The sequence below is a fragment of the Chiloscyllium punctatum genome, chromosome 2 (assembly GCF_047496795.1).
Source record: "Chiloscyllium punctatum isolate Juve2018m chromosome 2, sChiPun1.3, whole genome shotgun sequence".
Classification (NCBI taxonomy): domain Eukaryota; kingdom Metazoa; phylum Chordata; class Chondrichthyes; order Orectolobiformes; family Hemiscylliidae; genus Chiloscyllium; species Chiloscyllium punctatum.
The window spans coordinates 35,774,063-35,792,385 of NC_092740.1; the positions used below are offsets into that span (position 1 = coordinate 35,774,063).

General features: G+C 37.9%; 1 protein-coding gene across 1 annotated transcript in view; it reads left to right on the top strand.

Moving 5' to 3' along the window:
* The first annotated feature begins 6 nt into the window (after positions 1-6).
* Positions 7-18,323, top strand: part of LOC140496172 (erbin-like) — a 40,058-nt gene continuing 21,741 nt past the window's right edge. Inside the window, exons 1-6 of the mRNA XM_072595690.1 lie at positions 7-75; positions 5,406-5,579; positions 6,746-6,931; positions 10,025-10,139; positions 12,324-12,489; positions 14,275-15,877. Coding sequence (XP_072451791.1) covers positions 5,457-5,579; positions 6,746-6,931; positions 10,025-10,139; positions 12,324-12,489; positions 14,275-15,877 — 2,193 coding nt within the window. The 5' untranslated portion in view covers positions 7-75; positions 5,406-5,456. The remainder of the gene's footprint in view (positions 76-5,405; positions 5,580-6,745; positions 6,932-10,024; positions 10,140-12,323; positions 12,490-14,274; positions 15,878-18,323) is intronic.

Consider the following 18,323-nt stretch of genomic DNA (forward strand, 5'->3'; position numbering starts at 1 on the left):
GAGCAGAGGAAGCAACGAGCCCAAGTGGCCTTTGAGTGTGACGAGGACAAGGATGAGAGAGAGGCACCACCTCGGGTGAGCTTAACATATACTCAGATAAAGTGACACCTTAAAGCTATAAAAGATATCCTTGGGTGTTCAAAAGGTAGCGGTTTCATTTTAGCCTTAATTACATTCAGAGCACTTTTGCTTCAAATTTAAAATTCTGAACTTGAGCGCAGGGCCACAGCTTGAATGCATTACCTACCCCCTGTGCCACAATGAGGGAACACTGCAATGTCATAGATGAAACATTAAAATGAGGCTTTCTTAGCTTGTTCCACATGTCCAAAGAAATGAGAAATAAAGAATGTTAAATAGTTCGCCATAATTTGGGGTGCAAGGATTTTCCCTAAGTAACTAATATCCCCTGGAAACAGATTTGTTATTGTTTCCATGGTTACTTGTAGGGGGTGAGTATTAGAGAGCTGTTTCAACATCTGGGTGTTTGAGCCATTACATGGCAAACTATTCATTATGCAAATTACTTTGAAATACTATGCTGTTGCCATCATGCAGATACAAATACTTGACTGAACTGAATTGTGTGTGGTGACTTTAATGTCAGTAGTGTGCAAGTTAGCACTCACCTTGAATTTGTTACCAATCACTGATTAATACTGAGCTATTTGTATTAATTCATAAGAGTTTAATGATGAAAGGAAATAATTATTTTGCTCCATTTATATTTTTAATTGCTTTTGTTTTACCTTTTGAATATTGCCATTGTTGTGAGAAATACTTTAAAGAGGAAAGCTTTCCTTCAATATTTAAATCATAAAAATAATTGAGCGGATTTCTGCGGCATGATGACTTTAGTTTCAAACTGAGTGCCTTCCCTTGGGCTGGGTCATTGGAAGAGAAGTTTTCAGGTTGTTCTTTGTCTTTGGCAAGGTACTCCTGGTGGACAGGGGGCAAACAAGTTGGGCGTGCAGATTGACAAATAGCTTACCTTAATAATCAAGTTACATTCAATATTTCTTTTCACTCCTCAAATGTCAAACTATTTTCCTTGAAGTTAAAATTGTTCATGTCTGATGAGTCAAGTCATGAAATTAATTAATGTCTTTATTTAAGAGAAAGGTTGAAAGTTATTAATTGTCTGAGTGGATCTACAGTAGGCCCAATTGTGACACTGGGTGTGAGGTAAGAAAGGTAAAACTGAGGTTGTGAATAAACTCTCCACAAAAGAAACCATATTTGTGTTAGGGTTTCAATCTCTCTAACTGGCTTGGATTCTACGAACAAAATTAACAAGACTTTGCTTTTCAACAGTAACTTCTTGACAGAAACGTAATACTTTTTATAGAGTAATTTACATGAGTAAATAATCAAAAAGAGAGAACAAATTCCCAAGGCATTCTGTCCAAGTAAGACTTGAGGCACAGCTGTAATTTGATTTTTTTTTAATGGGACTTGCAAGGAAGCCTATCACTTAACTTTGTTTGAGTTTTAAATGCACAGGAATGGATCAACATTGATTCAGTTTGAAGTACACCAATAAAAATAAATGAATTTCTTATCCATTTAAAACTGCTTGTTAGGTTGACAAGTCCATAGAAACATTTTATCTGTGGAAAAACACCAATTACTTATTTTACGGTGTGCACTTTCTACTCCATGACTCACCAATAGCCTCTTGTGTGATTTAGGGCGGCTAAACCAATAAGAACGACAGCATCACCATGTGGTCATTATTGTAACTGCTCCATGATAGGAATACTGACAAATCACTTGTATTTCACATTGCTACTGTTCAGCCTGAAAAATAGTTGCTTTGACAGTGCAGCCTTGATATGTGAACATTACTTGTGTAAAGATCACTAATTTTGGATCCTTTAGTTATCCGATAGCTAACATGTGAATGCAGCTATACAGGAAAATGTTTGGAGTTGGACCGAAAGGCCTGTCTTTGTGCTGTACATCTGACCCTATTTACACCTCTGTATTTCTTTCTAATCCTTTGTGAAATGGGTTACTTAGAATGGAGTTTACAACAGAATATTTTGCAAAGCAAACATGGTGGAAGTAGTGATGAACAATATTGTTTATTCTGCCTACGGACTGCACTAATCCCATTTTCCAGTTTTTGAGCTATAGCCCTGGAAACTATCACAATGCAACTAATTAATAACTGTTATGAAAGATTCTTACTCAATGACCCTTTCAGCCCTTCCAGACTCACCACACACTGGATGAAAATCTTTCTACTCAACTCTCCTTTAACCCTCTACCTTTCACTTTAACCTGTGTCCCCTGGTTATTCATCCCTACAGGAAAAAGCATTGTCCTATCAACTTTGGATCAGACTATCCTGCTGAGTTTGTTCTGCCCTTTACACATTTGTTTAGGGTCATAGCGTCATAGATATACAGCACAGAAACACACACCCTTTGATCCAACACATCCATGCCAACCAGATATCATAAATAAATCTTGTTCTGCTTGCCAGCATTTGACCCATAGCCCTCTAAATCCAGCCTATTAATTTAAATAACCAAATAGCTTTTAAATATTGTAATTGCACCAGCCTTCCCCACTTCCTCTGGCAGCTCATTCCATACACACACCACCCTCTGAGTAAAAAAGTTGCCCCTTAGATTCCGTTCAAATCTTTCCCCTCTCACCTGTTCCATCTATTTTTGGACTTGCCCACCCCGGGATGAAGACCTTGTCTAGTTACTTTATCCATAACCCTCAAGAATTTATAAACCTCTATGTGGTCACCCCCCTGCCTCCAACGCTCCAGGGAAACTAGCTCCAGCCTAGTCATCCTGACCCTGTAGCTCAAACCGTCCAACCTTGGCAACATCCTTGCCAATCTTTACTGAACCTTTTCAAAGTTTCACAACATCCTCGCTATAGCAGGGAGACCAGAATTAAATACAGTAATCCAAAAGAGGCCTAACCAATATTGTGTACAGCTGCAACATGACCTTCCAACTCCTACACTGAATGCACTGACCAATAAGGGCAAGCATACCAAATGCCACCTTCACTATTCTGTATACCTGCGACTCCACTTAGTGTAAATAGTTTGTATTATTTCTGGTATAATTACTGCTTCCTATAATATGGTGGCCAGACCTACACATGGTTTTCCAGTTGTACTCATCCAATTTTTATCTAGTTCCAGCATAACCTCTTTGCTCCTGCATTTATTAGCCAAGGCATCAATACAATATCCTTCTTAATCACCTACCTATCCTGCCCTGAGTCTATGGATAGGCACACTAAGATCTGGTTAATCTTCAGTTCTTTCCAGGTCCTACCATTCATAGTGTAATACCTTACCTTGTTAGTCCTTTACAACTACATTATGTCTCACTTTTCCAACTTGAATTCCATAAGCTATTGCTCTGCCCATCTGACCAGTCTGTTGATGTCCTCCTGCAGTTTACTGTCACCCCCCCCTCACTATTTACCACTGTACTAATTTTTGTGTCATCTGTAATCTTCTTGACCATGCCTCCTCCAGATCATTAATGTACACCACATACTTACATCAAGGGCTCCATCACTGAGTCCTGTGAAATCCTACTGGAGACACACTTCAGTCACACCTCTACCATTGCCCTCTGGTTCTTGTTTCTCAGCCAATGTGCCACTTTGCTGTGGGCTTTTACTTTTTTTGACTTGTCAGCCTTGAGGACCCTTAATCAAAAGTCGTCCTAAAGTCCATGTATGTCATATCAGATTAATTAACCTCATCAACACACTTAGTTATCTCCTCAGAAGCTTGATCAAATTTGTCAAACTAGACTTTCCCTTCACAAATGTGTGCAGATTATCAAAAGTAAACCTGTCTCTTCATGCACAGATGTGTTCTATCCCTCAGAATTCGTTTTGGATAACTTCCTTGCTGCTGAGGTTTGACTGATTGGTCTATAATTTGCTGGTCTATTTCTTCCTTCTTTTTATTAATAATGGGACAATGTTAGAGTAATTATCTGGAGGTAAACGCTAGCCTCGCAGTGACTAACTAACCAATGTCTCCCACTGTTCCTGATGACTGGGTGCCAATTTTTTGTACAACTCCCATTTGGTTCTTCCTTTGTGGAACGCTACTGACTGAGTCCAAAAGGACATAGCTGCTTGACTGGACCAGTAGGAGATAGTGAGTGAACCAACAAGATGGAAAAGAATCTACTTCTCCTCATCCTCACCTATCTTCCTGCCACAGATGTGTCTGTGCATGAAGGTATTAACATGTACAGTTCTAATGGACACCAAATCCTGCTCTCACGTTGAGAATATCCTCCATTATATTGTGTGATGCTACCGTTGTGTGAAATGGGATAGATTTGGAGCAAATCTAGCTACTCCGAGCTGGTAACCATAAGGTGCTGGAGATCAGCAACAAAATTGCACTCAACCACAATCTGTCACATTCTTCATGAAGAGTGGAGGAGGGGATGTCAGGAGCAAATAAAGTGTGACACTACAAATAGAGGTGACACCACAACACAAGACAAGCTTGCTTGCTGGACAATGGAAGCAGAATCCATGTGAGATCCCATGACCAGAAATGCCGCAATGTGGTGAACAATTGAAAAAAGAGGAGGTGGGAACTCCACAAATATATCCTTGTTCTCAAATATGAGGGATCCCAATGCAGGAGTGCAAAAGAATTATTTGCACCTGTCTCCAGCCAGAACTGCTTAACTTTCAATCTGTCCTCTCTCATTGTCAATCCTTTTACAATTAGGAACATTTTTTCTATTTACTCTGCTCAGACCCCACATGATTTTAAATACATTGAACAAATTTCCTCTCTACCCTTTGTTTTATATTATTCATTCCTGTTTTCCTGACTAAAATGATCACCTCTCACTTCTCAATATTGAATTCTTTCTACTGTCTATGTGCCCACAGGCCAACTTGTCCGTGTCTGTCTTAGATTCTACACCAAACTCCCTTGCAATCTACTGTGCTTACAATGTTTACTTTTTAAATGGCTATCAAATTTTTTAAGGAAATTGTATCTTCAATTCACAGTAGTTAGAGGATTTGTATAAGTGTTTATTCAGGCATACAAATTTTAATTATTATAGGAGGTTCAATAATATGTGATAAATTAAGTCTGTGACAGTCAGTCTTCATACTTTGTTTATTCTGTTGGTTGTACTTCTATATAAAAGTATAGAAGAAACATGCGATAAGTGTAATTAAGATCCTGATTTGACCATGAATAGTTCAGTTGTTACGTCATGTGCAGAACAGAAATGGTTGTCTACAAAGAATCCACACATCTGTTTGACCTCATGCTGATCTTCATTAAAAATGTGACCAGTTTTTCTATACTGTTGCAAAACCAATAAGTTACCAATGAAATGTTCATTATGATGTTTTTTATTCACGTATAGGAGGGTAACTTAAAAAGATATCCGACACCATATCCTGATGAACTCAAAAACATGGTTAAAACGGCACAGAGTGTGGTACATAGATTAAAGGATGATGGAACGTCAGATGATTCTGGAACTGAAATGAAGCAGAATGATGACCGATCAGTCACAACAAAAAATTCTGGAGTAGAGGTGAGAGAGCACAAATTGTAGCACGAAATAGTTATTGTAATTAGATATTGATGTCATTCAGTTAATGACCTACCAATTCATTATTTTCATTCAAAAGATGCTTGTAATATCCTTTAAAGGTTACAATTTGTTTTACTTCAAATAGATACAAGTAAACTTGCACATATTCTTATACAAAAAGTGCACACTGCACAGGTCTGTATTTCACTTGAGCACGCTGCCGCTGTTTTGGATTTCTGACTTTAAAGACACAAGCAACTTAAAATGGTTAATCAGAAATCTGAAAACATAAACAGATTCTCCTTGCTGTTGTCTGTCTCCAAAAGAAGTGATGCCAATTTATGTTTTTCAGAAGAATTTTTAAAGTATTTCTTCATATATTGGTCGACTCTCATTTTCACCATGATACTGATGAGATGCAGAAAGTGTTATAATTGAAAATGTGTTTGTACTCGCACAGAAGATATCCTTTTAAAGGAGTTAGCACATTTCCTTCCATTTGGATTTTTATTTGTTGAACTTGTCAGTCATCCTAAAATGCATTCATATTGCTGGGTTCTAAATCCCTTTGTAGATATATAAGCATTTTGAACTGTATCTTATAAATTCAATTGTCATATCATTGAGAACAGAAAATTTCCCTTTATTGGTCTTCAATTTAAATGATATTTGTAGACTTGAGGAATTTAGATACTATTAATATAACTTTTTCTAATTTGCCTATGAGAAATTTTATCTGCCACCTGTACCAAAATGCAGGTATTAATTTGTTAATACAACTCTTCATATCGAAATAAATTGTTTTTTGAATTTAAATAAAATTGATTTGGAGGTGCTGGTGTTGGACTGGGGTGGACAAAGTTAAAAATCACTCAACACCAGATTATAGTCCAACAGGTTTAATTGGAAGCACCAGCTTTTGGAGCACTGTTCCTCTTTCAGGTGGCCTTTACTCCACAACCACCTGACGATGGAGCAGTGCTCCGAAAGCTAGTGCTTTCAAATAAACCTGTTGGACTATAACCTGGTGTTGTGTGATTTTTAACTTTAAATAAAATTGCTATCTTGTGTTTTGTTTTCTGCATTGCATGACATATAAGATTGTATTTCAAAAAATAAAGACCTGCATTCAGTTGCAATATTTTTAAAAAGTGCTATATTCTTAGGTAACGGAATGCACCATAGAATCTAACACACCAACAGAAAATATTGAATCAAATACGGTAGAAAATTGCACAAATCAAAACATCAAGCAAGACCTGAATGACAATGTGGAAACTATCCAAACAAATGCAGTTGATGATGATGCTGAAGATACAAGCACAGCTGCCAACGATGAAGATGTACTTGAGGTATATTGGTAACTGCTGATAATCAGTACTTGCAATATTGCTTCTAAATTATTTCAAAGTTAGGGGACAAATAGATTTGCACAAATTTAAAAACCAAACTGATGTCAGTTCATAGTTTAGCTGCTCTGATTTCGATGTAATAAATGCTAAACATTTCCTTTGTTTTTTTAATATTACAATTCAGATAGCCAGTTGGTGAAAAATAGAAATGTAGCATAGCCTTTATAAACTTAGAAGCTTTATCTGTAGTGACACATTCTATTTCATCCACCTCCAACCACTGTTGGAGCCTGCTGTTAAATACCTTATCAAAGGTGAGTCCTCAATTAATGACCACCACAGGAATGTAATTAATCCCCAACTGATTCACAATTAGCACCGACCGTCTTTTCTCAGTTCAACTTTTCTCATTATTTGAATTTTTGATTCTGTTTTAGTTACTTGCCTGATTTTTATGGCTTTGCCTTGAGCAAAGCAGCTATGATTCTGGTTAATTCAATATCAAAAGAGACAATCAATATATATTGAAATTACCTTTTATTACAATAGTAACTTTTAAAATAGTATATCATACTTCCCGAGTCATTCACCCTCAAGCCACACCTGCCTCATTCCTTTCATCTTTTTCACACAATTCTCGAGACTATGCTCAGATCCTCAATGCTACACCTCCCAGGCCATTCAGCCCCACTTTCAGCCCCACTTCCAGTCCCTGTGCCATATTCACTCCCAACCATTCCTATCTTGCCATCTCTCTCTCTCTCTCTCTCTCTCTCTTTTCTCCCCCCCCATGCCATTTTCCTATTTGCACATGTCAGTCAAACCCCTCCTCTTTCCCCACCCCCACCTCCCCCAAATAAATTTACAACTCAAGCTGGTTTGCAAATTGTGATGTGCAATAGTCAGAACTTCATACCATTATAGTTTATTATGTAAACAAAAAAACTTTTTAAAAATTTTGCTTTTAATTAAGAAAGCATGAATCACAGTCTTTCACATATGACATGCATAATATACACAGCAAAAGGGAAATTAGGACAATTGTACAAAACACATTTCCTTGTTCAGACTTCATTTCTGTGCATACACATCCCCAATCAAGGAAAGGAAGCAGAGGTTGACAGATTCTTGACTTTTTTAAAAAAAAGTCAAAAGGTATTGGGGGTAGGTAGGAAAGTAGAGTGAGACCACAATCAATCTTCCATCACTTTAATAAATGGCAAAGCAGGTACAGAAGGACCAAATGGCTTGTTCCTGTTCCAATTTCAGATGTTTCTGAACAAAAGAACCGGTGCTTGTATCGTAGTTTTGCCTCCTTTGGATGTTTCAAATTATTTCACAACTGGTGCATTTTGGGAAAGCAATTCTTAGCAAGACTTATACACTTAATGGTAAGGTCCTAGGAAGTGTTGCTGAACAATGAGACCTTGGAGTGCAGGTTCATAGCTCCTTGAAAGTGGAGTCGCGGGTAGATAGGATAGTGAAGAAGGCGTTTGATGTGCTTTCTTTTATCAGTCAGAGTATTGAGTACAAGAGTGGGAGGTCATGTTGCGGCTGTACAGGACATTGATTAGGCCACTGTTGGAATATTGCGTGCAATTCTGGTCTCCTTCTTATCGGAAAGATCTTGTGAAACTTGAAAGGGTTCAGAAAAGATTTACAAGGATGTTGCCAGAATTGGAGGATTTGATCTATAGGGAGAGGCTGAATAGGCTGGGGCTGTTTCCCTGGAGGGTCAGAGGCTGAAAGGTGACCTTATAGAAGTTTGCAAAATTATGAGGGGCATGGATAGGATAAATAGGAAAAGTCTTTTTTTCCTGGGGTCGGGGAGTCCAGAACTAGAGGCATAGGTTTAGGGTGAGAGGGGAAAGATATAAAAGAGACCTACGGAGCAACCTTTTCACACAGAGGGTGGTACGTGTATGGAATGAGCTGCCAGAGGAAGTGGTGGAGGCTGGTACAATTGCAACATTTAAGAGGCATTTGGATGGGTATATGAATAGGAAGGGTTGGAGGGATATGGGCTGGGTGCTGGCAGATGGGAATAGATTGGGTTGTGATATCTGGTCAGCGTGGACAGGTTGGACCGAAGGGTCTGTTTCCATGCTGTACATCTGTATTACTCTATAACTCTTATGATTGATTGCATTTAGAAATGACCCATTCTGTCAGTTTGAGTGAATGGACAGCCCTGAAGCTAAGTGACTTGAGATGTTCCATCAAGAAAAGGTGGGAGCCAACCAAAGTATATCACTGTACTGTCTGAACTGAACATATTATTGCATTTTTGCTCATCTGAGGCTGGATGTTCAAATTTAGTTTGTATAATTTGATTGAAATGTGACTAAGAGAATTTAGTGAAATTGATAATTGACATTGTGCAGAAAATAATATTTCTGCAATTTAAATGTTGTTGAAAAATCAGGTTGTTCCAGAATTGTTGAGATCTCAGCGCATTCGGAATTTCTGTTGTATCAAAGGAAACTTTGCCTCCAGTTGCAACAGTATGATTATGCAGTAGCTGTTCTTTCAGAGCAAGGAGAGTTGTTCAGATTGAATTATTGTAGTCTCACAACTTAGAGAATTTTCTGTTTGTAGCTAAAGGATGTGCATGGAAATATCCATTGAAGAGCAGCCAATCTAATAAATTAACTGATCCAAAGATGCTTTAAGAGCATAAAGTTATTCTCAATCGTCTGGCTTGCTTTCAATAAATTTGAGATGCTTTTTTAAAGCTTGATTCAGTGGGATCCACATAACTCTTGGTATATGGAGTTATGTGGATCCCACTGGAACAAGCTTTAAAAAAGGCCAAGATGACGTAAAATTTACACTGATCTTAAGTGATATGGATCAGTAGCTTCAGGGGTTGCTAAAATTTGGGTGAGCAAAAGAACTGGGATAAGTTTTTAGTATGTATAACCATTTAGGTTATGTATAGCAGGGCACTTTTTAAACAATTTTTTTTGTTTTCTGAATAAGGACTAGGGTTTAAAATGTGAAATGGTAGAAAGATTTTTTATGATTTTATGATTTGTATGGCATTCAAAATTTTTTTTAAAAATTCCCTCCTTTCTCATTCTTCTTTGATAGGATACTGAAAATACTTCTTCTGATGAAGAGATGAAGATGGCAGAGTTAAGGCCCCCCTTGATTGATACACCAATCAGTCAACCAAAAGTTGTTGCTCTGTGTAAAGAGAAAAGAGGTTGGTTAAGATTGACTGAACATACATCCAAATTACAGATTGGTAAAATTGTCAGAATCTTTTGATTGTGGGTAAGATGTGAAGAGACCTTCACCTATATAGTTTTTTTTTAAATTACAGACTATTGTCTGAAAATATGTAGGTGCTTTAAAATCATTTTTAATACACTTCCATTAAGGACAGACATAGAAATTAAGTTTTTGTAACTTTGACACTTGACTAAAATCAATTGACTTTACTTTTGGTTCATCTCTAAAATTGTGTGTTTGTGTTTCAGTTAGCTGAACAACTGCCTTGATTTCTGATTTACATGTGTATCCTGATCTTGCTGATAAATTGGAGACCAAACTTGAATTTATATGTTGTCTGTCTTGTTCTTGTGATGCCCTAATACATCTCAGAGCCAATTAATTAATTGAGACATCTAAATTCTGTTAACAACAAATCTGACTACAGTAGATTATTGTTGATGGTATGATTGACATCTTCTGCACAGTATCGCTCGAGTCTTGGCTTAAAAGCTGAAAGTAGCCAATTCCTTAAATGCAATATTCCCTATATATTAGCCAAGGAAATGTAATGAAGCCTTAGAGTAGGACTTGAACTAATAATTCTAATCTGTCACATGAGTGTGTTACCATTAAGCCAATTTAACTTAAATATTTTGGTGGTTCTCTTTAATCCTCAGCAATTTTACTTACATATCAAAATAGAAATACATGGACTCTGCAGAATCTAGTGAACCCTCCTAGTAAAGGACAGCAAATTTGAGTTAGATTATTTCCACAACTTGTTATTCGCAGCTAATGAAACTTGGTGGTGAAGCACATTGATTATCTTTGGCAACATTCTTACTTGTCCTAAAACACACATAAGCAATGATAACTTTTGTTGAGAGGAAGAAAGAGGAGTTATTAAATGGGCTGTATGGTTATTAGTAAAAATATATTGAAATTGGATTTGCCAGTATCTGTTAAGATTTTCACTGATGACTTTTGGGTCAGAGCTGTGCTTTCACATGGAGACTTGCTACATTACCTGAGAAATTTGGAATTTACTGGTCTTTGTTAAATGATCTAATTGTAAAAACTTTTTAAAAGATTTTTCACAATCAGTGTTCAACTTCGTATTTGTTCTCTCATTGTTTTGGGCAAGGGATTTAGATATTGCTGAGAGAACTGGTATTTCATGCACCTTCCTAATTGCATTTGAGAAAGTGGTGGGGAATAGTTGCCTTGAATACACCTGTTTCGTTAAGCCATTTTCGAGGGCAGAAGGGGAGTTAGATAGAGGCCAAACTCTCAAATTTTGTTTTTTTGCTCTTTCCGAATTTAGTTAATTAACAGAATTCATTTCATAAACTGTCATTTTGGGATTTGAAATCCAATCTCCAGATTACTACTTAAAGCCTCTGAATTATTACTTCAGGAATATAACCACTGCGTGACCATAACCAGCTTAAAAGCACATTCCCTAGTGTTATCAAGTGCTAGATTTATTTCTGAAATAAGAAAATTCATAGTTCTGTCATAAATAGTTAACCATTCACAGTAATGAGATTCTCTCTCTAAAGCAGAACTAAACTGTTCACCAATTATCATCTTTGATTAACGTGCTTGCTGAAGTAGTGAGATCCATATGTGTTTTAAGTATTTTTCGATGAATATTTTCTCTATTAGATTCAGTTTAGCCAGTATTTCTTATTTGCTTTCAGGAAAGTTACAACAATTGAGTAGTAGACATGGGATTCTAGTGTACACAGGGCTGTTGATGAGGTTAGGCAGTGGAAGCTGCCCTTGGCACAAAATAAACCTTGTGATCAATGGAAAGCTTACAACTCTTTACAGTTTTAGAATCATTCATATATTTTAAAATATGATTTGATGTCTGTGTTTGTTCTGATCTTATAGTTTGACATTGCTGATTGAAACAAGTTGTCACAGAATCGTGTTGCCTAAAAGCAGTGCCTTATATTTCCTTTTTAGTAACTTACTCCTATTAATTCCAGCATGTATAACCCTTTTTAAGGTGTTTGTGTTCTGTTGTACTATGAAACCTATCTTGCCAAGTCAAAGGAATCTTAAATTTCCATCTAATCCATGGAGATAGTGAAGTTTTTTTTTGTGTGTGTTTGTCTGTAATTTATCCAATTATATTTGAATGCTTTCTCCTCTCTCGAAAAAGATGATGCTGATTCCTTATTTGAGGAGATAATTCCAAACAGTAATCAGAACAACAGTAATTGTTCGTCGCCATCCAGGATATCGGATACAGTTTCCTTCAACACAGAAAGTAGCCAGGAAACCTTGCATTCAACCCCTGACAAAACTGCCATCCCACTTCTTAAAAGGTAAACCCTATTGGACTGTTCAGAGAAATTACCCTCTACCCGTTCAGACACAATGAAAGAAAGATTGGATGGCATATTCATGAACGGCCTGCATTTCTCTACTCACTGAAGTTTAGAAGGAAGAGGAGGAAGTGATCTCTCAGAAGCCAATAAAATTCTACCAGGACTAAACAGGGTGAACGCAGGCAGGATGTTCTTGATGATTGAGGATTTCAGAACCAAGGGTGACAGTTTAAGGATACAGGATGGGCCATGTAGGACTGAGAGGAGGTGAAATATCCCAAAGAACGGTGAACCTGTGGAATTCTGTGCCACGTAAAGCAAGCCAAAACACTTTAATATTTTCAAGAAGGATTCAGGTGTAGTTCTTCGGGCTAAAGGGATAAAGGGTAGAAATTGGGAACAGGTTACTGAGCTGGATGAGCAGCTATGATCATATTGAATGGTGGAGCAGGATCAAAAGATTGAATGGCCTCTTCCTACATTACATTTTGTTTCAAAATAGGTTTTCAATGTGTGTGTCAAAAGTGAGCAAATTAATTTGAAATAAAGTTGTCTTGGCAAATGAGGATATTGTCTCATGTTTAAGTTGGGGTATAAGTTATTCAATTCCTATTTATTGCTTTTATGACTTTCTTTAAGATTTTCCACTTAATGCAAACACCAACTCTGCATCAAAGTTTATACTTCTGCAGTATGTGCAAGAGAACAAAATGTAGAGGACAGGTTTATTGTTCGAATTGAACAACCTCCCCTTGCTGTGTGAACACACAAACTCAGGACTGGATTTAATTCTCCTCTGCAACCCGGAAGCAAAATATGATAGTGAGCTCTTGGTGAAGGTAGTAAGCGAAAGCTCTTACAGGGACACTCCTTCTGTGATTTCTTCCCCAGTCCTGCCTTCTGCTCGAAATATGGGGATCAGGTTTAGGTTAACCTTATTTGAGAATGTCCACATTTAATCCCAGATTTTCAAGTAATGCGGTGAACCATGCTGATGATGAGATGCTCTATCCTGTTGGTAATCAGCTTCTAAAGAAACTTTTAAGAAATGTGCAGTATCAAATGCTGACAACTTAGTTTTATTACTTAATGATTATGCTTGAACCTTGTTTAAAAAAAATGCAGGCTTAATGCATTTATAGGTATATCCATGTTGTAACATAAATAAAGAGGTTTAACCTCCACTATGGAAATAAGTAAAGTTTCTGAGATAGGGGACTAATTCTGGAGCAGGCCTTAAAGTTTTGCAGTTCAAAAAGGATGATGAACATTTCACCCTTGGACATTTTAACTTTGATTTGGGAAAACATAAGATGGGTTATCAGTGGACATATATGTTCAAATAGAAAAACAATTTCATGGTATGTAAAATGAGAAATTACTGTTATAGTAACTGAAATGTGAAATATTCTTCTTTGCCTGTGGAAACTGTTTTGACATAGCATTCAGAGTTTGTAGTTTGTCAACAGATATTGCTTAGATTTATATTGGATCTTTAATAAAATAGCTCTGAGTGTTGTTACTTGTCATTATAGATATTTGCAAATTTGCTATTTAAGCATTTTGCAGTCAAAAACAGGACAATTTTTACACTTGTTGAATTACTTCATTGTTCATGCTAGCCAGTTTTGTAAGCCATTTTGCAGCTTATCCATTGCTTATTGTTGTGAAATGTGATGAATATATATATATATTTTTAAAATACTGCCTCTGCTGAAACTGGCTGGGTTCATTTTGTTACCTTTTGCTTTCATTTCTAAGTATTATTAATGTTATTTGCAGAAAAAATCGAGGTGGTCTTCACGAAACATCTCCACTATTACAAAATGGAACAAGATCCAATACACAATTCCATAACACTGTGAAAACTCATGAGAACATTGATTCTCCGACGGAGAACAAAGAAGTTAGTAAATTGTCTGAATTTGAATTGAATGTCGAGCAGAAAATAGCTCTCTTGCAGAGAGAAATGGATTTGAATAGTAATATGCAGCAATACCAGAAATTACTCCAGATTGGTGTGAATAAGAATGAAATAACTGCAGATGATGTGGTTCAGAGATTAGATGAAGTGACTAAATGTAAAAGCACTGTTGATGGAGGTATAAACACCCGTGAACAATCGTCAGGAAATATTGTGAAAGGTAATCCAAAAGAAATAGCAGAGCATTTAAAGAATGGAAATGAAATACCCAATGTTTTGCCTCAAAACCAAGTAAATGGACGCCCAGAGGAAATAAGGCAACCTGAATTCTGCACTGAAGCAGAACAACAAAGTTCACCTCTGTTTTCAGATGCTGATGCTGCTATCTCAGGGAGTGCTGAAGAGCTATCTCCACAGAGGGAGTATCCTCAAGGGCCAGTCGTCAAATCTCACAGTATAACACACATTGACACCGGGGGGTTAAAACTTTATGATATCAACGACAATGGACCACATGAGCAAGGCTTAATGGTAAGGACACCCCCTGTAGCTGGACAGGGACAAAATATAATCCGTAGTAAATCGGCCAGTCTTCTAAGTGATCAGTCATTGCAACCATTTAGTGGAAATTCCTCTTCTTCATCAGACCTTCTTTCTTGCAAAAAAGCAGTGTATACATTTGATCAAAACTTCAATCCTCAAGGCATCAGTTTAAAAAGAGGGCCTGTAGCTGTTGCACAGATGCCTCCAGTACCTCAGTACAATGTCCAGTACAGTAGCAGTGGGATAACCAAAGAGAACATGTGGCCACAGAGACCAGCATTTCAAATCGAGCAAGGTAACTTAGGATCTCATCACTATCAGCGGTCTGAGACACTTGACAATGCCAATTATGTAAAGCATTCTGCAAACATGAACTTCTCCAATCGCAATAATGCCCAGTCCAATATGTCCTACAATATGCAGCCAAGGATTGGAGCTCGCCAAGTGGAAATGTGGGGATGCCCACCAAGCGAGAGATTGATTCAGGCCAGTCAGAGGTCCACCTTGCAGAGACAGAGTAGTGTTTCATCTGCTTCCTCTGTCACTCTTCCTGAAACCCATCACTGCAGGAGAGTCCCAGTACCTGAAGGCGATTATATGACTTACAGGGATTTACATACACTTGGAAGAGGCCCTCAGATAATCCAGGGCTCACAAAGACCTCTGTCTGCAAGGACTTATAGTGTTGATGGTCCAACTGCATCTCGGCCTCATAGTGCCCGGCCACATATAACTGATGTTCCAGAGCGAACAATGTCCATCAGTGATTTCAATTACTCACGGACTAGTCCAACTAAAAGACCCAATGTGAGGGTGAAATCTGAGCATTCGCTTCTCGATGCACAGGGGACCAATAAGGTGCCACCCGATTGGAGAGAGCAGGTGTTGCGTCACATTGAAGCCAAAAAGTTAGAAAAGGTATTGCATTCTTTCTTTTGAATTGCTGCAGCCAAATTTTATATGTTGGATGAAAATAATTTGAAACAGCTGTGCTAAGTATCATGTGGCACGTTTGTGATATTTGAACATTTACAGGCAAATATGTGAATATGATTTGAAGTTCTGTGCACTGTAATAACTTAAAGATTCTCATTTTCACCCACTCTAATATTTGATGCAATTTCTTTGCTAGTTGTTTATTGAATATAGATTTGATGCAGTTTTTTTAAAATGATCATAAACTGGAAAATTCTCAAAAATATACTTAAAATTGCAGTATTCCTTTTAAAAGAGATGAGCTGCTTTCTTGAGTAATATTTTCAAACCTATCTTTTTTGAGGTAATTATGTGAGTAAATATCAGTGTTCAAGGTACTGAGTTTCCAGTATATTTTGTCCGGAATTGTCTACAATCTGCAGCGCAGCCACGTGTTACTGTGTGTCTGTGTGCTTGTGTGAATCATCCATGAAGTCATTGTAAGTGATTTCATTGACACCATGGCCTTAAAAAAACCTTGCTGATGAGTGATACTGCCTTCACCCTTATGTGAAGCTTCCACTATTTGATTGAACCTTCTACCACTTGTCCCACTTAAAGTGGTGTAGCACAGTCATTGCCAAATCAGCTTGTTTGTTCCCAACTCCGTTGGGATCCTTATTTTTTTCTTTTCTACTTCTCAACTATTAATTCTGCCCAACTCACCCAGGTACCGTGTCAACTTTCACTGTTTTCCTCTTCACTAATCAAGTTCTCATTCTTAGTAATGTCAATCCACACTTTAGCTCTTAATAGTGTGTTTTTCTGAGTTTACTGCTCTCATATACTCCTTCAGTCCCTTCCTCTATAAACTCAGTTACACATATTCATGGCTAACCCCTTGACCGTGCCAACTTATCTGACCTCATTATTGTTATTGGGTCAGTCACAGTGATATCAATGCACATATCCTTCAATCATTTTCTAACCCCACTCTCTTTCCCTGCACAGACTCCTCAGTCCTCCAAAGCGCATCCTAGAAAAGAATCTTCCTGTTTCCCTCTGAGCTACATTTTCAACATATCACCTGTCAAACATTTGGCTTTCCATCCGCCACAACATTTCTGTGGTTTTTGATTTGCTGAACGCTGCATTCATCTCTATCTTTTGATGCCCTACTCTCAATTAAAGCCATTAAGCATTCTCATCCTTCACAGGCGGCATGGTGGCTCAGTGGTTAGCATTGCTGCCTCACAGCACCAGGGACCTGGGTTCAACTCCCACCTTGGGCGACTGTCTGTGTGGAGTTTGCGTATTCTCCCCGTGTCTGCATGGGTTTCTTCCAGGCGTTCCGGTTTCCTCCCACAATCCAAAAGATGTGCAGGTCAGGTGAATTGGCCATGCTACATTGCCCAATGTGTTAGATGCATTAGTCAGAGGTAAATATAGGGTCAGGGAATGTGTCTGGATAGGTTACTCTTCAGAGGGTTGGTGTGGACTTGTTGGGCCGAAGGGCCTGTTTCCATACTGTAGGGAATTTAATCTAATCATTCCTTTTTGTCCACTCCATAGCAAGAAAATTCAATACAGGCACAAGGATGTCCAGCTACAATTATATAGGACACTCGTGAAGCCAGACCTGGAGTATTGTGTGCACCTTTTGTTTCCTTATCTGAGGAAAAGTGCTCTTGCTTTAGAGGGAGTGCAGCAAACGTTGATTGGACTAATGTATGAGAAAAGATTTGAGTTGGTTAGAATTGTTTTCACAGGACGTTACAAGAATGATGGATTTTCTCTAAACTTCTAACAGGGGCTAGACAGCTTAGACACAGGAAGGATGTTTCTGATGTTGGGGAGAATCCAGAACCCCAGGGATCATAATTTCAGGATAATGGATAAGCCATTTTGGACTGAGATGAGAAATTTCTTCACTCAGTGAGTGGTGGGTCTGTGGGCCATGCAAAGTGATTGAGGCCAGAACATTGTGCTTTCAAGAAGGTAACGCTCTTGTAGCTAAAAAAATAAAGGGATAGGGAAGAAGGTTGGATTAGGGTCTTGGGATTAATGGTCAGTCATGATCATATTGAATGGTGGAGGAGACTTGAGGTGTTCAATGTTTTTTGTGTTTCCACAGGATGGACATTTTATGTGATTTAAAAAAAATGCAGTTTAGTCATTTATTACCAAATCTGGCCTGACTACAGAAAGAACTATTGTGACAGAGTGTAGTGTCCCTACCTCTGGGCTCAAAAGGCTGGGGTCCTATCCCATCTGCCCCAGGGGTGTGTCATAATAGATTGATTAACAATAATTTAAAGATACTGTTGTAACACAGCTTTTAAAGTTTTTAAGAAGTATATGTTGGAAGTATTCAGGGGCCTGGGAACATCTGTGGATAGAAACTGCTGATCTTTTAGATCACAAAGCTTTTACCTCTAATGGTATATTG